Below are 23,952 nucleotides of genomic sequence, written 5' to 3' on the forward strand. Positions count from 1 at the left end.
GAGCATATAGTTTGGACAAACTCCTACACATCTGTCAGCCTTCCCCCAGCTCTTAGTTTAAAAAAGGTCAGATTTTTAATTTTACATGCCAGAAATCTGGTTCCACTTTGGTTTAGGTGGAGCTCATCCTTCCTGTATCGGCTCCTCCTTTCCCAAAAGTTTCCCCAGTTCCTAATAAACCTAAATCCCTGCTCTGAATATCACCACCTCATCCATGCATTTAGACCTTGCAGTTCTGCCTGTAAATGGCCTTGTGTGGAACTAGAAGCATTTCAGAGAATGCTACCACGGAGGTCCTGGACTTTAATCTCTGACCTAGCAGCCCCAATTTGGCCTCCAGGACCTCTCTCCTACATCTCCCTATGTCACTTATACCTACATGTACCACATCCACTAGCTCCATGCCAGCATTGCACACAAGTCTGTCAAGACGTCTTGACAAGTCCACAAGCTTTGAATTCAGCAGGCAATTCACCATGGAGTTCTCCCAGTCAAACCTGGCTGTTTCTAATAATCAAATCCTCCATTACAGTCTTCCTATTAACAGTGGTCCTTCCCCAGAGAGGTGTCCTTATTGCAATAGGATACCATAACAGTTCCCCTCCACTACAGCTTGATTTTCTCCTTCCCCTCAGACTTTCCTCAACAGCACGGAGGTTTTCAGACTGGGTGTGGCACTGTTCTACTGTGCCCCAGAAAGTCTCTACATACCTCGGTCTCTGCATTCTGGTCTCACGAGCCTGTACTCCGTCTGAGGGCCATGAGCTGCTTGAACCAAATCCACACACACTACTTGCCCACACCACAAGTAATCAATCATACATGCTGCAGTCAGTGCATTAGATTGGATAGCCAACACTCTGAAAAAATAATGCAGGCAGAAGTCCAGCAACACTCTTGCTGGGGGTTTTGTTGGTTGGGTTTTTTGAGGGGGAGTTTATTGGCCTAATTTTAGAGCATGTTTATTAAGTACCCAGCTCTCATACCCTTGCTAAACTCCCTCAAAAGACTCCCTTATTCGCTAGCACCTCAGGTCACTTAGGAGCTGGCTTTTTAAATCCCTGTTTTCCAGGAGTTAGCTCTGCTCCCTTGTCAAGGATCCTAAAAGGATTAGTGATCAAAGGATGGCAGGCTAAGCTCTCAGCCTTGCCTAGCAGGCTGCTAGGCTCAGCACACAGCCCCACAAACAGACCACACTATAAGCTTCAATCAAGCAATTTCCAGAGGCATTTGTAAGGCTTGACTAATTAAGATCCAAGCATCTCAGTGCTCTGGAAGTACAGCAAGGTCCATAATCACTATTAAATTGCTATCCCTGGTTCAATATCATGTTAACAAGAAACGAAGGAGATATTGTAGTTATAGCACCAAAGTTATGTATTTTAATGTGTTGGCCTAGACATGGGATTTTTGGCTCCCAGGAAGAGCATAGCAGAGTCCAGATGAGGTCATTTAGAATGGCTACATATAGCAACCATCTTGAGACAGCACAGATGGTTGGCTATTAGTTATAGATGTGACAGTACAGGCCAAAAACCAGTGTCCATCTAACAACTGAACAGGATTTAGATAGGACATGGGGATTGAGCACAAGGAGTTTAAATGTTTAAAAATAGAAACTGTGTAAAGAGGGTCTGAAAGGTATGACCACATAGTTGAGTTCCATGTAGGAAGAATAATTGAGCTTAATGCTTAAAAAAACCTAGCCTATCAGCTATTCTGTTAAAGGCCATGACTCAGTTGATGCAAGAGTGAGCTAGAAGACCACTCATCCCTGCCCAAGCTTTCCAGGATACAGCCCTCTTGTTTGAGCCTCCATACTCGGGTAGAAAGAGTAGCCAAAATACAATTGTCCTACTCTAATGGAAGAACCCAAGAGATTTAGGTTTATCTTGAAACAGCCTTTGGCTCAACCGTTTTGATATTCAGACAGCTGGCAAGCTTGCCATTCCCACTTCTGTAAATTAAAAAGCTGGTGTTCTATGGTGTCATGTTGGACATTAATCGATGAGTTTTATGCAAGCTCAGAATACTTTCCCACAGGCCCCATTTAAGCACATTGATCTGTTGTAGATAGTTAAATTGATGACCCTATGGGGCTTTTCCACTTAAGTGCCTACCAATGACAGATTATTGGCTATAGCAGGTTTGGCAGGAGGCTCTGTTACAATTAAAGCGTGGCTTGAAAACACCCCCTGTTCTTCACTTACCAAACTGGGGGCGAGGGGGCAATGAGGGAACTTGGGCTTCTGCCCTACATGGCATGCCTCCCAGGGTGCTGGGCTTCAGTAGGAGTGGGGCTGAAGTCCTGGCAGGTATAGATTCTAGGTCTGGAAGGGACCTTGAGAGGTCATTGAGTCCAGTCCCCTGCCCTCATGGCAGGACCAAATACTGTCGAGGCCATCCCTGATAGACATTTATCTAACCTACTCTTAAATATCTCCAGAGATGGAGATTCCACAACCTCCCTAGGCAATTTATTCCAGTGTTTAGCCACCCTGACAGTTAGGAACTTTTTCCTAATGTCCAACCTAAACCTCCCTTGCTGCAGTTTAAGCCCATTGCCCCATGGGACTGAAGCCCCACTCCAGCTGGCACACCCCAGCTCTCAAACTTCTGAAGATCATATGCAGCTCAGATAGTCAGTGTTTGGCCACCTTGACTATAGTGTGGAGTGCAGCAAAAGTGACCCTACTCAACATATCCCTTTAGTCCACTAAGCTCCAGGTAGGCACTTCAGACACTTTTGTCCCATTCCTAACTAGCTTTTGGATTTTTGCTGTGCATCCTACATACAGGTGTAGAAACAGCAGCATCCACAGTTAAGACTTCAAAGGGCATAACGTAGTGCTTTTTAAAGACAGAAGGTTCCTACATGTGCTGCCAACACTTAATTGTGCCATGTGTGCTATTCTCTATGAAGAGACTTGCCCCTAACCCAGGCAAACTGAAACCAGGAAGAATGCACAGAGACCCAATTGTGAGGACCCATTGTTCTTGAAATGGGGACATACTTCCTTAGTTACAGAAATACAAAGCAGATTTTGGGGGGGGAGGGGGGGAGAGAGTATTTTTAGCTTGTTTCTTACCACAGAAATATGCTCAGAGCTGCAAGTTACCCAAGCTCCTATTTTGCAACTGGAGAGTCCGTCTCCAAATATCATGCAGGCACAAGATCTGAATAAGTTTAAAATTGCCTTCCTATGCATGTTGTACGACTTAATGAGGTATGACAAGAAATAAGGCAAGATGAACTGTAAACAGATATGCTTCCAGCATGTACCATCTTGCATCTCTTAATGGAAGAGACTAGTAATGGCCCAAAATCCTAATAAAATTAGGTTTTGTATGTAGGATTGACTCTATTTTAGTAAGAGATGTGGCTTGCAACCTGGCTCTGTTGCTCCACACAATTTGGAAGACTACACTGGACTGACAGATTAGTGCCTCATTTAGATGCTACTTTGCCTGAAGTAGAGATTGTTAGTAGGTTATGAATTTGCTTTGAGACCAAAAGAACCAGGTTATTTTTCTTCTAAGGACTAGCAACCACACAATCCCAGGGGAGTTCATGCAGACACCAGCAAAGTCACTGTAGTTTTGTAAGTAGCAGCATTACAAGAGACCTTACACTAACAGTTTCCAGATGAACAGTCATTTGCTCTCCATATGGTAAGCTGCCTCCATTCTTCCCTACCCACCCCCAGACCTCTATATAGCCTGTTCCTCCAGTAATCTCTGGATGCAACTTGAGTTAGTGTTACTGCCTGGCTCTAACTGGTATGTGTATTGCTGTCTGGGCTATTAGTCTGTCAGTTGGGACAGCCTTTCCCACAGTAGGCTTTCTGAGCTAAGTCAGAGAAAGCTAATGCAGCCTCTGAACTTAGTGCAGATTCAGTTGGTGGGGAAAGGAAAACCAGGGGTCATTAAAACCACCATGTTCTGCATATCCTCAGAGAAAAACAATTCAAATTCTATTCTCTGTCTAGGAGGCAGGGTCCTTTGTCAGTTTTTGCCTGTTTATAATTACATGTGCCAAAGTGTGGTTTCCAAGAACAGATGAGAAAAAGCTAGTCCACTAAAGAGAAGTTACTGTTTTGTGCTATGGGTAGGCTGGTATATTTCAGAGAGCTGGTTGGTAGAGCAACATGCACTACCTAATGCAGACATCACCTGGTCCAAAAATCTGAGCCAAGATCTATAGTGCAAGTTTTTCCACAGCAGGGCATTGTAGACATGCCATAATCATGCAATGAATCCAGAACCACCTTAGCTTCCCCAGGAGTTAATTCATAAAGAATTCAAGACAGCTGTTCCTGCCATTAAGCACTTAAGGCAAAGAGTGGCATTTGACAGAGCCTCAGTGAAAGGCAAAGAAAGATTTGTAGAGTATTACAAGCCTGCTAGCGAGCCATTGCTGTCAGATAGCTTGTCCCCCACCTTTCACCAGTGCCTTAAGTTGGTGTACTAGGACAAAGATCACTTAAAACCAATTGATCTGACAGTCTTTTCCCCTCTCCCCAAAGAGAGACAGAAGTCTCAGTAATAAAGGGACCCACAAGAGATGAAGCATAAGAACTGCCATGCCAAGTCAGACCAATAGCCCATCCAGCCAAGTACCCCCATCTCCAGCTGTAGTCATTACCAGAGCTTATGGGGGAGTGTTCAGAACACAGCAATTATGGAGAGAGTTACTCTGTCTTCCTCTCCCAACTTCTGGCAGGCAGAGGTTTAAGGAGCTGAGTATGGGGTTGCATCCCTGACCATCTTCGCTAATAGTCATTGATGGCCCTATCCTCCATTAACTTATCCAGCTTAACAGTTATACTTTCAGCCATCACAGCATCCCATGGCAATGAGTTCCACAGGTTAATTGTGCATTGTGAAAGCTATTCTCTTGTTTGTATTAAACCTGCTGCCTATTAGTTACATTATATGACCCCTGGTTCTTGTATGGCAAGAAGGGTAATCACTTCTCTACTCACTGTTTCCACACCATTCATGATTTTATAGACCTCCATCACCTCTCTCCTTAATAGCCTCTTAAGCTAAGCAGCCATATTTTTAGTCCCTCATACAGAAGCTGTTCCATATCTCGGATCATCTTTTGTTGCCCTTCTCTAAACCTTCTGTAGTTCCATTATTTCCTTTCTGAGATGGGGCAACCAGAACCTGTCCAGAACCCAAGGAGTGGGTGGACCATGGATTTATATAGTGCAGAAGTAATCTATTTTTTTGTCAGGGTCCAAATTTCTTGGTCAAGGTATTGTCAAGATCCAAACTCCAGAGAAAGATGCCTCCCCTGGCCCTCACAAACAATATTAAGTAAATAAAAAGATGTTGCGGTCTGTTCAAAAGCATCTGGTGGTCTGGATTTGGCCCATGGTCTGCCTATTGACTACCCTGATATAGTGGCATTATGATATTTTTCTGTCCTATTTTCTCTTTTTCCTAATAGTTCCTAACAAGGTTAGCCTTTTGACTGCTGCTGTGCATTGGGCTGACTTTCAGAACACTCCACAGTGGCTCCTAGATCTTTCTTGAGTGGTAACAGCTAATTTAGAACCCATGATACATGTGTACTAGGATTTTTTCCCAGCATGCATTACTTTGTACTTCAGGTTTAATTTTATCTGCCTTTTTTGCCCAGTCACCCAGTTTTGTGAGATCCCCATAACTCTTCAGTCAGTTTTGGACTTTGCTATCTGTTAATTTTGCCACCTCACTGTTTACCCTTCCAGCAGATTAATAAATATGTTGAACAGCACTGATCCCAGTACAGATCCTTGGGGGACCCCAGCTGTTCATCTCTCCCCATTCTGAGAATGGGCCATTTATTCCTACCCTTTGTTTCCCCGTCTTTTAAACCAGTTACTGATCCAGGATTTGACTCCTGTTATCCCATGACACCTGAGTTTCTGTAAGAGCCTTTGGTGAGGGACAAGGTCAAAGGCGTTCTTAAAAAAAAGTACATCAAATCAATTGGATCACCCTGATCCACGATTGACACCCTCAAAGAATTCCTCACTATTTACAAAAGCAGTGTTGATTCTTCCCCAAATTAGATTTCGTTCTCATAATTCTGTTCCTTGCTATAATTTCTTCCCAATTGCCTACTACTAAAGTTAGGAGGACCTCTGGAACCCTTTTTAAAAAAGGGAAACAAAACCCAGCATTGACTGGAAGATGGCCAGTGCATCAACTGCAGAGTTGTGTCCTGTTACTCTCGTAAATTGATATAATCAGTTTCATTCTGGAAAGCTTTCAGACACCACAGACCAGAAGATAACAGTGGAAGATATGATGTGCCATGGGAACATAGCCATCTATTTGATGTAAGTGAATCACTTTGCAAAGTGGAAGGGGGGGGGGGGGGGGAGAGACTGACCTTACTAAGAGCAGCACACCCAGATGTTAAGTCAGGCAAGTCATTTTTATTGCTTCATTTAAGCCAGGACAGCCCCAGAGGGGTTTCCAGGTTTTAGACAGAGGATGAAGAGCCATAAAAGTGTAACATTTTGAGGATTCAGTTGTGACTACAGTTTCAGTGACTCAACAGGAAGTTACATTCCCAACTACACATTGATCCAATGAGCCAGAGATTCCACTAGGAAAGTTTATCAGGGGGTGGGGGAGAGAGAGGGGGGAGAAGGCATAATGTAAGAGCACTTCAGACCCCAATAGTCAATTTCAGAACTTTGAAATTCAGCTGTAGTTCTGAGTTTAGTCAGATGTTTGCCTCCATCACTTTGCTTCTGAACTTGGTAATGAGAGGTCTGTGCTGATCTTGCTACACATAGAAGCCACATTTTAGCTTTTCAGATAAAGATTAACTCCGCATATCCAGATAGCTTTCCATATTGACTAGCCAGTCCAGATACCAAGCATATTAAGGAAACAATGTGCTTCTACAGTAGGCCAAGAGTTGCTACTGGAATCCATATTACACACCAAGTAGGTAGCCCAATATCCAGAAGTGCTCAGCATTCAGAATGCTCATCAACTTCAAGAGGCATCATAGATCACTTACAACTGAAAGTTTTGGTCACTGTCTGTTAAATTCAAATCAAGGAAGCTCTACAGTGGATGAGGCTCTCAAATCCAATATTAAAAAAATAGGTCAACACAAGGCTTTATTGAAAAAGGTTAGGTTAGCATGTAGTACTGGAAAAGTTTGACTACTTTGTTATTATATGTCTCTGATGAAGGCAAGTTTTATGACCAGGACTCAGATGATAGATGATAGAAAGTGAAATGCTCATGTGTCAACTTTATTCTCTCCAAGTTTTATCTGCAACTGGATTGGTCAGTGATATAGAAGAGTTGTGACCTGGCCTATACGGCATATTAATTATGTGGGTAGGATGGTTAGGTACTCTGTAGTTCTCCACACAGAACACTGTTCCACCTGGGTGCATAGACACAACAACCACATTCCTGAAGTCATGCTACAAGACCTAGTAAGACTATAGCATTGTTTGCTAGCATTAGGTCCTGTGTACATTAAGATGGAACAGTGTTTTAATTATGGTTGGGAACTGCTATGTTTACAGCTCAGATTAGGTTTTTCTGCACAGAAGTAATCTGAAAGTTTCATTTGATGTTCCATTCATAGGAAAGTGTTAATGATCATGGATCTCTTACAGAAACCTACATCAGCCTTTTTCTAGAAAACTTAGTCACAAAGCAATGTTTGAATTAAACTAGAATGAAGGCTTAACACATAGGGAGGGAATATTGGAGTCCATTAATGTTCATGTCCTGAGAGGAAAGTGTCCAACTTTGACACCAGGAGTCACATCAAGCTAGATTCGTATGGAGGAGTCCCTACAGCATTTAGTTAAGGACAATTATTTCAATAGTAATAGTCCCACACACTGAAAGACATGCTTAATGTGGACTATATACAAGCCTTGTTCCAGCTAGAATTCAGGTTAGTGCACTTAAAAGCACAGAATTTCAGCTTCATATTTGAGAAGATTTACAGGTTTGTTACACTTGCTGTAACTTGTCTCAGGCTGTTCGAGAACTGTTGAGCTTCCAGCAGCTTCCCAGGGTTGCCATTAGAAGTGTTAATTATTCAGTAGTACCAGGTAAGTCATCCTAGAACAAAGACTAAGAACTATGCTTACATTGGTGTCCCTCACCTGGGAAGAGCTAGAGACCACAGAAGGCCCGACATTTTACACCTATTGTACATCAGCAGCTGGACCTTCACATGGAAAAGCCCCATTTATGATGGGTAGTTTGTGTAACAGATTCCTCCTTATACACAGAGATTTAATGGGAAAGCTGGACTAGCTAGTTTCCTTATAAGACATTAGCTGACATGCAGCTCAGAACGATCTCTCCTTTGAAATGGTTTTCAACACTGAATACAAAGCAAAGCCAGGCTCATTGCCAGCCCCTACAAGTCTTTCGCTAGCCTCCACTGTAGCATTCAGCATGTCTGTACCAGGGAACCAATCAAAACTAGCTATCCATCTTTAGAAGCCATGGTTTTTAGACAATGGACATTGCTAATGCAGTTTCCCCTAATTAGGCTGGAGAGAGCTTGCACCATGCCCTCCTGTAGCTACAGCTATAGATTTGCTATGGTCCTATGAAGCGTATTACACTGTAAGGATACACTGTTCATGCAGCAGTTCTAAAGATTGGTGGCAATGTTAACCAGTTAAAATATCATAGGCTAACAACCCAGGATGACCACAACCCATGCATGCTGGACAGGAACACCACTGCTGTGATCATGTGCTCTATCAGAGGGGAGTCTTTTCCAAATGTGTGGCCAGGCAAAGCAGAGCAAGGGCCATGCAGTAACATGAAGCACAGTCTCAGAAAGCCAATGGGGAGACGGACCCATCCTGGGTTCTTGAGCCATGCACAGACATGTCCATTCCTAAAGGAAGGGACAGTTACTGGCCCAAGTCCCCTTAAGCAATGCCAGGAACAGTCTTCTACTTCTGCAGAGCTTAGGAACCAAGGAAGGTACCAATCTCCATAGTCCATTTAAGTTTCAGGCCCTTCTCACTTTCCACCCCATCACTTCAGAGAGTGAGCAGGGCAGGTTGTGCTCAGATCTTGCTGTCCTGAATAACAAACCACACCCTCCTCCAAGGAGGGCAGAAAACTCCCTGCTCTCTCCTTGTGGGCAGAGCTCAAAAAAGCAGGCAACATACCAACAGGAAATGAATTTGTGGCTTCATGCAGCAACATTGCAAGGAGACAAGTTGTCAAGCAGTTTGCATGGCTGCACAGTTGCATCAGGTGAACCCCAAGCATGTTTTACAACCCACTCCTCAGCGGGTGAGGGAACTAGCTAGAACACTGCTAGCAACAAGCATGTCGGATGGGATCATAGCATACTAGATGGGATCCCAAGCAGGCAGAGGCCTATACAGCAACGCTGTGCTTTCTACACCCATTACCTGAGGTAATCTTATCAAATCAGTAAACTTCATCTTCTGAGTCAAGGGCAACTTGAGAGGAAAGCCAGCTTTGATCTGTGGTTCTAAGCAGCATTAATTTAAACAGAATAAATGCAAGCATGGGCCAACAGTTACAAGGGAAGATATTCAGGTACTGAGTCACCAATGTGTTGCCTGAGGCTTTTTGCTTAATTTATTCATTGATTCTGCCCATATTGGTGAATTGTCTTTAAACCCTGAGTGTCTTCTAGTTTAGAGTATTCCTGTTATCAGGTTAATGCTAGATATCTATACGACCTGCAGATATGCATGAACAGATAAGGGCCTGGTGGTAAGGGAGAACCTATGGAAGCAATGGTGGCCCAAAAGCTGGATAGACCCCAACTGTACTTTGTCTTTGCCAGTAAAAGTGCTGTTAGCAGGTGTCATGCAGGTCACTTCTACCAGGCCATCTCTGCCAGGACAGGATTGGTTATTCCCAGGAATAAAATGCAGTGTTGGTTTCCAAAGTTTGGGCCCATCCACTGTTCTGAGGCCTAATACAGATTAGATTTCAAGTCACATAAATTAACGTATATGAAGCAACAGCAGCTGTACTGCAGAGATTGTCCCTACCTAAATTTGAAAGCGCTCCTGGGGTCTCCTCACCACAACCTTTTGTTTTTGATTTCTCTGATAATCAAGAAAACTCTGTAGTACTTTGCCTGTACATAAGTGTACTGATTTCTCCTACCCTGAAGGCTTTCAAACACCCATTTCACAATTTCTGTAGCATCCCCTTACTGTAGATTTCCCTTCCCTTTCTGGATTTTTTATTTATTATTAATATTAAATCTGGAACTTTTGAAATTCAACCAGGGAGGGACAGTTTGGTTTTCAGGACAGGCCATTTAGCTAAGGACACTGCTCTGTCCTGGTAGAGAAAGTTACACTTTCCTTCCCCTCATGGGATATCCAAGGGGAGGAATAGACTACACAAATAGTGCAGATTCAGATACTGTGTATTTATAGGATGGGAGAAAGTGGGCACTACATAGGCTTGGTCATGCTCAAATAATGCACTTGTTCACACAGAAGTCATACAAGGCATAATTGACCACGTATGCACCTGGGAGCTGGGTATTCCTTAATTCTAGTCCTGTCTCTGCCACTAACTCGCTGTGTCACCTCGAGTGACTTTTATGAAGTGGGTACACATGCCTGAGAGATGGGTTTTATGGATTAGTGAGTGTTTACAATCACTTTAATGAAAGGAGTCAGTGCTTTTCCATTTCATTCAAGTTAGACCAACAGAGTGTACTGTGGAATGGCTTATGCAATCATCATAGGCGCAAAACCTAACTTTTTAAAAATGCTTTGTACGACTATTTTGCCAACTAGAGACTGAACAGCACTGAAGTGAACTTGCTATTCAGTGCTGACATCTGGTGGCTACAATGGGTAGCCATCTGAAGGAGAACCTAAGTGGCTGCTACACCAATCCGCTCAAATTTGGAGCCCACTTTGAAAATATTTAAGGCTGCAGTGAGTTTTTTTTGGGAAGATTTTAAAAAAAATTCTTTGACGCCCAAATAAAGCTTTGACTGGGGTAGTAAGGAGAGCGTTGACTTCGAGAGCCTAGTTAAAACGGCTTAATTAATCCACCATTGGGACGGCACATACTCCGTGCCAGGATAAATTGATGATGATCTATATAGAGATTAGCACTATCAACTCAACGGAATAAACCCTACACTCACTGCTGTAGAAACCTGATTTAAGCCTTCTGCAGAAGCTGAAGTCAGCAAGGAACTACAGAAGGCGAGTTTACTATAACTAGGACATTGACTGAAGCAGTGAGATTAGGGAACTTTTTTTTAAATAGGCATGTTAGCCACTAAGTATTTTATTTAAAATTAATGAGAAAGACACCCACGCAAGAAGGTCTAAGCATGGGAACAAGCCACAACCACCTGATTTTCTGTTTTAGCGCCACAGCATGAGCACAAGTACACGATAGAAAAAAAACTTGATTTGGGAGCACTCTTGAAAGTTTCCCCATCCGCACACTAGCTTTAAGTGGCCATTTCCGAGCCAGGATCTCAACTAGGTTATCGCTTAGCCCAGCCCATGGGAGCAGGGAGCGGAGCTTTCCCCCCTCGTTCTGCAGAGGGACATGGCGTTTGATTAAAGTCGTCCCCGCCTCTGCCGCCCACGTCCTGCCCCCGAGTTTGATTTTTAACTGGGCGGCTGCTGGAGGGGTCTGTTACCAAGGTCTCTCCTCGTGCGGGGAGCCTACATCGGCTAGTCGAGCCCCACGCCCGGCGGCGGAGGAGAGCGCACGGCTCAGCGCTCAGGGGCGCTTTGGCCACGTCGGGACCAGCGGGAGCCTGTCACCGCCGCGGAAAGCAAACCGGCCCAAAGGCACGAGCGAAGACCCAGCCAGCTGGAGGAGGGGCAGGGCCCGGGGAGCGAAGGGCTCCGGCGCGGGCAGCTTCCAGCCAGGCGCTGCTTTGAGCAAAGCCCGGCGGGGCGGGCTGCAGCAGGCTCCGGGAGCCCTGGGTGCCAGCCAGCCGAGCGGGGCAGGGGCGGCTCTAATAACCTGTTGAGAGGAGGCAGCGGTGTCAGGCTCAGCCGCTCCTGCCAAGGCAGCCGGGGAGCGCTTCCTGCCAGCGCGGGACTGGGAGCCTCGCAACATATGGAGCCGCTTTGGGTAATTGAATGCAGGGGGTGAAGTGAAGCAACCAGCCCTCCCCTCCCCCGCGCCTGGAGCGCCAAGAGCCCGCCCCGCTCACAGCCTCTGCGCCCCCACCGGGGGAACCAAGCGCCAAAGCTGCGCCTGGCTCTGGCCCGAGGGGGCGGGGGGGCTTCGGAGGATGTAAAAGGACTGACCCCCCCCCCGAGGAGTTCGGGGAGAGATTGTCCAGCTCCTGTTACTCCTCTGCACATCCCTTCCCTCCCCCCCGGCACAGCACGCCAGCGATCGGGCACAACAAATAACCCCCCTCCCCCCGGGCCAGCATCCCAGGCCTCGGACTCACCGAGCACGCTGCCTGCACGAAGAGGGCTAACAACCACACTGCTGACACGTTTATCATCCTCCCTCCTTGGCGGGCGCCGCTGCTCTGGAGCCTGGGCTGGGCGCTCCCGGGTTCTCCGCTTCACGTGCTCGCTCAGCCGCCCGCAGCTGCAAAGAGCCGACCTAGCCCAACCCTGGCTTCTAATACGGCCAATGTAACAACCTTCACCTATCACCATCCGCCGCCCTCTTCCGGAGCCCCGCCCCCTCCGGGCACCGCTCTCAGGGCGAGCACCGCCCACTCCTGCCACGCCCCTCCCCGCTCCCCGCTCCACCACCTTTAAGCAATCAGCGCTTAATAGCGCTTCCTCAAGGGCTGTTTCCTGACGAAATCACTGCCTCATCATTACCTGTATCACCTACGCAAGATCTTGCTCAACCCTCTAATTTCACACGTCCTTTTAGCTGCGGGCAATCGGCGTTTGCATTGTTCTCCCAGGTAGCCTGTTATTTCATTCCCAGCTTTACTTTGCATAAGAATAATTTCTCCCCCAAACATTTCATTCTCTAGATACAAAAACAAACACACCCAGTTTCCCAGACCTAATCTGGAAAATCCTAGCACGCTCCAGCCTCTCTCCCTCCTCCCCCCCCCCTTTTTTTTTTAAAGCTGACACATGGTAGCAAGAGGGAAGCAAAACCTGAAACAACACACTAATGCAAGGGATGGAGGGGAAGTACCTGCGAAAGCCCTGTGCGGCTCAAAAGCTTGTCTCTCTCACCAACAGAAGTTAGTCTAATACAATATTATCTCCTTCCTCCCCCTTACAATGTGCATTTTGAATCTTGCATTTCCTGTTTAAGAACTTGGAAGTGAATTGAATCATCCTTTTACCATGTGATGTTTTAATTTAATTATTTATTTTAGCCGCAATTCCCTTCCCCCCCCCCCTTAGATCTAGTTGTGAACAGTCATCATATATGGTCGCTCCCACATCATGTGATCGAATGATATTACAAACCTGCTGAACTGTAATCATTTTTTTTTCTCCTGCAAAACCTGAGAGCCGCTACTGCATTGTTTTTTACTCGTGAGACAATGGGTGAAGTAATCTCTTTTATTGGACTAACTTCTGCTGGTGAGAGAGACAAGCTTTCCAGCTCACATAGAACTCTTCATTAAGTCATGGTTTTTATACAGTGCTTTTCAGAGGGCTACCTGTTGCCTTTCACTGTTTGCCCAGGACAGTCTTCTCTTACCATCTTTTCATTAGGTAGTCTCATCAGTTTGATTTATTTTAAACTGTGCGGCTGCACTTCGTGTTTTTAATACATTTTAAAATTGTGCTTAAATAATAAAATCATACTAGATTTGTGACAAAAATGCCAGGTCAAAAACTCTATTTAAAAAGTGGTCTGTGTAAGATGAGAATTGTACATTATTAAATATTAACTTTTAAATCAAATTTATTTTGTCACTAATTTTGCTGTTTGTATTTTTTATTTTATTTTATTGCACTTTTCTGAGCTTGGACAGTTAAAATAAAGAAGGTTTGGTTCCAGCAAACAATCCTGCACATGCTTAATCTTACTATTTGTGTTTGCAGGACTGGAGCCTTAGTCAGTTTCAGTTTGTTTCTAGTCAATTTCCCTGTCAGGTTTATTGCACAGGTTTACTGCACAGTGTTGCAGAGTTTGGTCATAAACATAGCAAGGGAATGTTTATGTTTTCAAAGAGCCTATTTCCCATTTGATTTTTTTTTTAATCATGACAATATTTCTACTGGATTAAGCTTTTGTAAAAGCTTGTTTTTCCAAAACCTACTACTGTGCTATGATGGTGTCTCTTTACAGAATACTTTTAACCTTCAGCTGAGAATCTTAAAGGAATTTACAAAAGTGTGTGTGTGTGTGTGAATATTCTGCTACCACTGAAGTTAACAAAACACTCACTGATTTCAAGGAGGGTAATTTGGTCCCACAACAACCACATTTTATATTACAGTAAGGTAAAGTGAAGCTAAATGAGATGGTAGGGCAATAGCACTGGGGAGGGGAATTCCTCATCCTTGCCATCCACAGTCCCCAGCATAGGAGGTGTGTACGAAGGGTAGCCAGGAAAAGGGGATGTGGAGGAAATATTGCTGTGATCTGGGGATCCCTGGCTGGAGAAATTACCCTTGCAGCCCTGGGCAAGTATCAAAGAAACAGCCCTCCATTGCCCTGCCCACACAGTGCCTCCAGACCCCCTCCTGCTTCCCACCCGCGCTCTGCGGCTCTTCCCCTGTGGCTGGGGCCCTGGGCTGGAGCTGGCCTGCAGTCAGGGACTCCGGATGGCTGGAGCTGGCATTCTGGGGCTAGAGGCCATGTCACCCGCCCACACGGTGCTCTGGAGGTGGGGGCTGTGCCACCTGCCTGCCTGGTGCTCTGGGGCTGGGGGCCGTGTGGGGGAGCTCTAGGCTTCAGCAGGGGAAGGGGGTGAGAGGGGTGGGGTGGGGCCTCAGCCAGAAGGGGTGGACCGGGCTGGGGGCTAGTCTCCCAGCCATGCCTGCAACAACTTAGATCAGCTCTGAGGTTGATTTTCAGAAACGGATAAACAAATAACACACAAACTAAGGGTCACCCAATGAAATGAATAGGCAGCAAGTTTAAAACAATATAAAGAAGTACTTCTTCCCACAATCCACAGTCAACCTCTGGAACTTGCTGCCAGGGGATGTTATGAAGGCCAAAAGTATAACTGGGTTCAAAAAAGAACTGCATAAATTCATGGAGGATAGATCCATCAATGGCCATTACATAAGATAATCAGGGACACAACTGCATGCACTGGGTGTCCCTAAACCTCTGACTGTCAGAAGCTGGGATTGGATAACAGGGGATGGATCATTTGATAATTTGCCTTATTCTGTTCATTCCCTCTGAAGCATCTGACATTGGCCACTGTTGGAAGACTGGATACTTGGCTAGACAGACCAGTGGTCTGACCCAATAGGTCCATTCTTAAAGGTATCCTGCTACAGAAAGAGAATCTGCTTCCACAACTGTCATCCAAAAGCTTAATAGACCCATGAGTATATTTCAGTGTTGCCGAAACTGAAGGTGACCTTCTCATAAGAGAACTAGAGAAAAATAGCTTAGACAAACCTACTATAAGGTGGGTGCAAAACTGGTTGGAAAAGCATACTCAGAAAGTAGTTATCAGTGGTTCACAACCAAGCTGGAAGGGCATGTCAAGTGGGGTCCCCCAGGGATCTTTCCTTGTTTTGGTTCTGTTCAATATCTTCATAAATGATTTGAATATGGCATAGAGAGTACACTTAAACTTTGTAGACAATACCAAGCTTGGAGGGCTTGTGAGCACTTTAGAGGACAGGATTAGAATTCAAAATGATCTTGACAAATTGGAGAAATGGTCTGAAATAAATAGGATGAAAATCAATAAGGACAGATGCAAAGTAGTACACTTAGGAAGGAATAATCAATTGCACAAATACAAAAAGGGAAACAACTGCCTAGGAAGGAGTACTGCAGAAAAGGATTTGGGGGTTATAGTGGATCACAAACTAAATGTGAGTCAACAATGGAATACTGTTGTAAAGGAAGCAAACATCTGGGATGTATTAGCAGAAGAGTTGTAAGCAAGACAGGAGAAGTAATTCTTCCATTCTACTCAGCACTGATAAGGGCTCAGCTGAAGTAGGGTCCCCGGTTTGGGGCACCACACTTTGGGAAAGATGTGGACAAACTGGAGAAAGTCCAGAGGAGAGCAACGAAAATGATTAAAGGTCTAGTAAACATGACCAATCAGGGAAGATTGAAAAAAACTGGGTTTGTTTAATCTGGAGAAGAGAAGACTGAGGCGGGGACATGATAATAGTCTTTAAGTATGTAAAAGTTTTTTTATAAAGAGGAGAGTGATAAATTGTTTCCCTTAACCACTGAGGACAGGATAAGAAGCAATGGGCTTATATTGCAGCAAGGCAGGTTTAGGTTGGACATTAGGACAAGCTTCCTGTCAGGGTGGTTAAGCACTGGAATAAATTGCCTCAGGAGGTTGTGGAATCTCCATTATTGGAGGTTTTTATGAACAGGCTAGGCAAACACGTGCCAGGGATAATACTCAGTCCTGCCTTAGTGCAGGAGGCTGGACTAGATGACATATCGAGGTCCCTTCCAACCCTACATTTCTATGATTTTGTTGCAAGTCCTGCAAAATGTTTGTTTCGTTAAAAAACAAAACAAACTTTCACATGCCCTTCCTATTCCTGGCTTCAATCTTGTTGTATTCCCCTTAGTCAGACTGCCAACAATGAAGCTGAAGCCAGGCCAGATGGCCACAATTTCCCTACACCCTCTGTATGTGGAAATGAGACTGCCCTAAAAAGATGGCCACCAATTACCTGGGTGGAACTGGAGCATAGGGGCAGGGGGGAAGCGTTGGGTGGCCTGGAGCACGGTGAGGAGTCGGTGCGGGGGAGGTTGGGTTGGGTTGGGTGGCTTGGAGCATGGTGGGGAGTCGGGGTGGATGGCCTGAAGCACAGTGGGGAGTCGGTTAGGGTTGCAAACTTTCTAATTGCACAAAACCAAACACTCTTGCCCCCTTCCCCGATGCTCCGCCCTTTCCCTGCCCCTTTCCCAAGGCCCCACTGCTGCCCCTCCCTTTCTCCGAGGCTCCACCACAGGCACCGCCCCACAGCTCCCATTGGCCATGGTTCCTGGGTCACGCAGAGACCCCCTGGCTGCCCCTGCACCTAGGAACCAGACTTGCCGGCCGCTTCTGGGAGCCGCACAGAGCCAGGGCAGGTAGGGAGCCTGCCTTAACCCCGCTTTGCTGCCGACTGGAGTTTTGGCCTATTAAATCTCCTGGATTGATTTCAATAGCAACCAGCAGATTGAGGCTGATTCTGGGAGACTTCTGGCCAATCCAGGAGGGTTGGCAACCCTACATGGGCATAGTAGCCTCGGGCAGACACAAAGCGGCGGTGGCAGGGGCTGTGCTTCATGGCGGTGATCAGCTCCTCACATGAAGCACAGCTCCTACTAGCGGCACCAGCCTCCTCCCAGGGTGGGGGGGCTGAGAGTGGACCTTAGCTCCCCCTTGCCATGGATCCCACCCCTGCTCCTCCTATGCCCCGAGGCCCCACTCCCTGGCCAAGCTGGAAGCTGGAGCTGGTCCATGGTCAGAATCACCTAGAGAGCCTGGGCTGCTGTGGGGAGCCCTGGACCCTCCGCACGCCCTGGGCAGCATGGCCTGGGAAGGTGGGGACCCAGGTCTGGAGCTGCTCTCAGGCACCCCGGCCCCCTGTGCCAATGGAGAGTCGAGGGCTCTCCACAGCAGCCCGGGCTCCCTGGGCAGTTCTTACTATGGCCTGGCTCCAATTTCCCACCTGGCCAAGGGGCGGGGACTCGGGGAGAAGAGCAGGAGCAGAGCCCAGTGGGAAGAGGAGGAGCATGGGTGGTCCCACAGTTCTGGCACTGGTGGGGCCCCTCACTTCGGGTGCCCCTGGTTCTGGTGCTCCTACCAGGGCCCTCAAACTGGCTGGGGCCCATGGGGCTGGGCCTCATGGGCCCGTGTGTTAATCTGCCACAGCTGCTAGCTGTCCTGAATTACAACTCAGCTCTAGGTGGAGGGCTGGGCTGAGCTGGGTTGGGCTGGGGACACCTGAATGTTGGAGATAAAACCTACTTGAACTCTTATATATACCCCAGAAGGCGGTAATGGGTTGCCAATGGTGCCATCGTGCCAGGCCCAAACTCAGAAGGTTGCCAGGCAGGAGTGCCAGAAGCACCCTAGAATGGGGAGGAGGGGCGGGGGGAATCGGTGCCTGGACCATGGTCCCACCCCCTGCTCTGCCCCTCCCACTCTGAGGCCCCGCCCTTACTCTGCCGCTCCCTCCGAGGCCCTCCCCACCGCTTGCTCCTCTCCGCTGCCTCCCCCCGTTGCTCACCCTTAAGGCAGGGGGAAATGAAGGGACCATGGCCCGCTGCCCACTGCCCCGCATTCCGGCTCCCCTGTTGCCAGTTGTCCAGTTTTCGACTAGAAAGTTCGGCTGAAAAGTGGACCTGGCAATGTCTGGTCACAGGGGTAACCGCAATCAGCCTCCCCACCATGAGGGCAGGAAGAGCAGCTGCTGCTGCCTAGAGGAGCTGCAGCTCAGCTGGAGAGAGAGAGAACTGGCTCCCAAGGACCTGGCTCCAGCAGAGAGAGGTAGGTACCGGCTCCACACTGCCCCGGCGGGGGCGGGGGTGTGTGGATGCTATATGCCTCCACCCCCTGCCCCTCTGTGCTTGCCCCCCAGCCCCTGCCTTGCTCCAGGGACCTATCCCCCACCCTGTCCTGCTGTGCTTGTCCCTGGCCTCTGCCTCACTCTGGAGACCCATCCTCCCACCCCACCCCACTGTGCTTGCCCCAGCCCCTGCCTCACTCAAGGACTGACTTCCCCACACACCTTGCTATGCTTGCCCCTGGCCCTTGCCTTGCTCTGGGGACTGACCCCGCTCCTGTCTTTTACTCATTCCCCCTGGGGGCCCTGCCAGAAGGGCGGGACTTGAGGGGCTAAAGAAGAGGTGTTTGCACTCTATCAGAGTTAATACATCAGACCCCCACGAACAGGGGTATCTGAAATGCTCAGGTCTGAGTAAATGATTGAAAGAACCCAGAGGGAGCTGAGGGCAGCGCACCTAACGGGCCACAAGATGGTGTGCTCGAAGGTGGTCTCCTATGACCCAGAGTTTGGGTGGGCTGGAGCACTGGGAGAATTGTGGGGGTGGGGTAGGATGGAGTGAGAGGGGGCTGGGACTGGTGTGGGTAGCAGCTGTTGAATAAAGAGACTCAGGAGATCAGGGTGAGCGTTTATAGCTGAGCAAACTTTATTTTTTGCTAGTCTTGAGCTTCTATACTTCTCCTTTTCGGGCCCCCTAGTGGCCTCTCTTGTGGCTTGGGGCAACCACAAAAACCACATCCTCCCTTTTGAAGTCAACAGCAATAAAACACTAATCCAACCAGTCATTAACCATCAACACAAAATATAAACAAACAAGGCTAGGAAGGAGCCTGCCCAAACCTTTGGTATCGTCTCAGGGGACTATTCTGCCTCAGTAAAACACTGGGGCACAGATGCACAAAGGGACTTGGATGCCTAGAAAACCATTGGGATCCACAAAGCCTGAGTTAGGTACCCATGCTCCCTGTACAGTGAGTGGGGAGAGATGATAGCCTTAGAATGGGATCCACCAAAACCAGCATGCTAGGTGGGGAGCCCCCAGAGCTGGCCAATGGGAGATACTGATGTGAGGGTGTGTCCTAAGCACGAATCCCCCTCTGGTATTTAGGCATCTATATCTGGGTTGGACATAGGCACCTCCCTCTGCTTGGGATCGACAGCCATGAAGTCTCTCCTGGTATCAAGTGTCTAAGGTGTTTTCTGCAACTAATGAAGGAGGAAGTTATATATATATATATATATATATATATATATATAACTTAGCCCAACACTCATGCAGCAGGTGGGAAACAGGGGTTCAATTTCCCCATCTGCCTGATGGGAGAAAATATTTGAACTGAGGTCTCCCAACTCCCCGGAGCATGCCTGGGCTCTGGGGTATTCTGATGTGGGGCTCTGCCTTTCCTGTTGAGGTTGTTCCATTTTTATAAATAATTAAATAGTGATTGGAGGTGAGGGACTGGATGCTGGGTCTCCTATATGGGTGCTCTAACCACCAGACTGTAGAATCATGCTCACTCTATCTCCAGCCCACTGACTGTTTAAGTATTTATCTGAAGTGGAACAGCTTCAACAGGAGTGACTGAGAGACCTCCTCTCCAGCCTTTTCACATACATCGAACTATCCCATAGCTCAGTGGTCAGGGAAGAAAACCTCTGTGCACATCTTTTGTCCCCATTAGGTAGATGGGAGAATTGAACCTTGGTCTCCTACATCCTGGTTTATTGCTGGCCTACAAATGATAAGGGAGGTGGTTTCTCCTGCAGCTGGATTTTGAATGGGCCCTGATCTGGTTGGCATGCCCTGAACACACCTACTGGATCAGGCCCCACAGGAGAATGACTTTCTGCACTGCTTTGAGGATCTTGCTCGGACTTAGGTGTGAGATGGGCATACCCATATTTGGAGTGAGGCAGAAGTGTGCATGCCCAGAGGCAGAAACTGAAGCACCCAGGGGACTTTTAGAGTAAAAATTTAGGTGCCAAGGGATAATAGGCACCTACAGGTTTATGTAGCAGCTGAGCAGGAGTTTTGAGGAACTCAGTGGCGCCTAAATTTTGGACTTAGGCACCTGTCCTTTTATGGATCTGGATCTCAGCTGCTAAACTGAATTATTTGATTTCTCAAGGTCTGATATAATCTTTTAGAAACAGGGAGGGCTGTCTTTCTCCAGCTGGGTATGTCCTCTTGCAGATGGAGTCTGGAGGACATGTGGGTTGCTGTACATGAGTTGGTGAGGCATTGATCATAGGAAGAGATCTGAATGCTTCAGCTGGTGAAACAACTGGGTTTTGATGGATGATACCTCAGGCACTTGAGCAAGGTAAGACTGATAGACTTTAAGTCCAGAAGGGACCAGGAGTCAGACCTCCTGCATGACACATGCCGTAGAATTTCACACAGTACTTTCTGCATCAAGCCTGCAATTTCTGGTAAGATGACCAGCTATTTGTCTCTGCTTGTACTATGCTTTTTCTTGAGAGTCTTAATTCAGCTATAGTTTGATTCTGTGGGGGTCTGTCAAAATTTCTCATAAGATGGCTTTGATATTTTTCTTATTTCCTCTGTTGTTTCAAGAAGTCAGGCCAATGAGAGTCTAACACTGAAGGGGACACAGACGTAACTTTCTACCCTCCAGCTACTCAGCCGTGTGGAATTAATTGGTCAGAGAAGTTGACTGGATGCTAGCAGGGCCAGATAAGGAGCTGTGGATTTTGTAAAAAGTTGTGTCACTGATTATATTGTGCGTTCTGCTTCCCCATTGCTCCATGGAAACCAGGGACTGGATGCAACATGGGTGAAATTGTAGGTATTTGCAAGCTTTCTAAAATTCACTGAAGAAAACTGAGAACCGTTATCAGAGAAGACTTCTAGTGGGATTCCATATTGATTAAACCAGAATTTCATCTTATCAATGACTCCATTTGATGTAGTGGTCAGCAACTAATCTTTATCAATGAATCTTGAGAAGTTGCCAATCACTAGAAGTTAGATTGCATTATCCAGCTGGAAAAGATCTGTAGTTACTTTCTGCTATGGTCTTTCTAGTAAAGTGGATGTTTAAAAATAGTTCTGGAGCTGGTTCTTAGGGGACTGCAGCTATCACAGTTCTCAAATCATAGAATATCAGAGTTGGAAGGGACCTCAGGAGGTCATCTAGTCCAACCCCCTGCTCAAAGCAGGACCAATCCCCAGACAGATTTTTACCCCAGTTCCCTAAATGGCCCCCTCAAGGATTGAACTCACAACCCTGGGTTTAGCAGGCCAACAAGGCTCTGTTGTAGCTATGTGCTAGGGATGGGATTACCAGACAGACTATTAAGCACTCTCTGCATTTTGTAATGCCTTGGCAGCTGTCATTCAGTTAATCAACAATGTCCTCTTGTGCAATGATGCACAATGAGGTCCTTTTGTGTATTGTGCAGTAATGTCAATATAACTAGTCCAGACTCCTTCAACAGCAGACCACAATTTAGGGTAAGATCACCTGAAACCCCCCGCTATGGTTTCATAGGGTATGTCTATGATGCAGCTGGGAGAAAGCCTCCCAGCCTGGGTAGACAGACTCACACTAGCAAGGCTTGAGCCACTGTGCTAAAAATAGCTGGGTGGATATTGTGGCTTCTGTGGAGACTCAGGCTAGCCTACGGGGGCCACGTAGGCTAGAGCTTGCATCTCTAGCTTGAGTCTCTGCCAGAGCTGCAATGGCCACACAGCTATTTTTAGCACACTATCTTGAGGCCAGCTAGTGTGAGTCTGTCTACCTGTGCTGGGAGTATAGACCTATCCATAGTGATACCTGCCTTGGCTTGTTTTGTCCAGCCCTCTTTGCAATGAGTCATGCCTTCTTTGAGCAATTCCATCTGTCTCTTGCTTGTCTTTCACTTCCTGGGAGTGCAAAACAGGTTTGTTTGGTTTTTCCCCTGGGTTTGAATGTGTAGTTAGCTCTAGGGTGGAATATTGTTCCTTTTTTCCTGGTGGAAAATGGTGAAAATTTTGTTCTTGTTCAAAGCACAGATGTCTTGTAAAACCCCACAAGAGCCTTCTCAGTTTACACATAGTGAACTGAGCTAAGCCTCAGCTGTAGCTTAACTAAGCTCCTTAAGTACTATGAGTTCAGATCCTGACAGTGTCAATTCTGTATCTTCTTCTGAGGAAGATAATTCAGACGTATCCATTGACTTTGTCTGGGTCCTGCTGATGAGACCTTCAGCACTGAGGAAGTTTCTGGGTGAACACTGAAAATCACATATGTACAGAGACACATAGACTAGTGATAAAGAAGATAAGAACAGCCATACTGGGTCAGACCAATGGTCCATCTAGCCCATTATCCCGTCTTCTGACAGTGGCCAATGCCAGGTGCTTTCAGAGGAAATGAACAGAACAGGTAATCATCAAGTGATCCATCCCGTCATCTAGTCCCAGCTTTTGGCAATCAGAGACTAGGGCCACCCAGACCATCTTGTGTCCCTGATCATCTTGGCTAATAGCTATTGATGGACCTAGCCTCCAGGAACTGACCTAATTCTTTTTTGAACCCCATTATGGTTGTGACTTTTTTATATGCTCCCATGTCATTAGCCAAACATTTCTCTTCCTATTCCAGTAGAACTTCCTTGACAGAAGACTAGCTGCACTCCACACCCATATAATACTCTATAAATAATTGTAATGTGGCTGGATTTCAGAGGTGTTGCAGTGAATACAGGGCTAGATTGTGCCTGGCCCTCACTTGTGAGTAAGGCGAGGGTCTTCCCATTGACTTCAGTGGGCTTTGGATCTGGCTCTGTGTGCATTAGCCATGAGAGAGGACCAACTCTCCACTGGAACTGTTTGTGTCTTTCCTAATCAGGCCTTTTGCCATCATGCTGACCATTGGTTACCCTGTTAGACTGCACGTTGACACACTGACCTATGAGTACTTGGGCACTAATGTTGAAGCCAGGTATGATTTACCCAAGAGGTAATATCAAAGCACTTTATGGAAAGCCATTTTAATTGTTTTATTGCCCAAGGGTTCCCTTCCAGTCTATTTAGTGTATTTTTGATGCACCAATAATTGATCAAATAGATCTGAGCAATTCCTCTTGAGTCCTTAATATCTGCCTGCTCTTTATGATCACCAAGCCTTTGGGGTCATAATCCCTCTAAATCCAGAGGTTCCCAAACTTGGTTCATGGCTCGTTCAGGGTAAGCCCCTGGCGGGCCATGAGACGCTTTGTTTACCTGAGCGTCCGCAGGTACGGCCGCTCGCAGCTCCCAGTGGCTGTGGTTCGCTGTTCCCAGCCAATAGGA

At 46.7% G+C, this 23,952-nt stretch overlaps 1 protein-coding gene across 1 annotated transcript in view; it reads right to left on the reverse strand.

Annotated features, from left to right (window-relative positions):
* SDC1 (syndecan 1) overlaps positions 1 to 12,650 on the reverse strand; it is a 39,320-nt gene extending 26,670 nt beyond the window's left edge. Inside the window, exon 1 of the mRNA XM_054022553.1 lies at positions 12,449 to 12,650. Coding sequence (XP_053878528.1) covers positions 12,449 to 12,505 — 57 coding nt within the window. The 5' untranslated portion in view covers positions 12,506 to 12,650. The remainder of the gene's footprint in view (positions 1 to 12,448) is intronic.
* Between the last annotated feature and the right edge of the window lie 11,302 nt (positions 12,651 to 23,952).

This window comes from Malaclemys terrapin, chromosome 3 (genome assembly GCF_027887155.1).
Source record: "Malaclemys terrapin pileata isolate rMalTer1 chromosome 3, rMalTer1.hap1, whole genome shotgun sequence".
In the NCBI taxonomy this organism is placed as follows: Eukaryota; Metazoa; Chordata; order Testudines; family Emydidae; genus Malaclemys; species Malaclemys terrapin.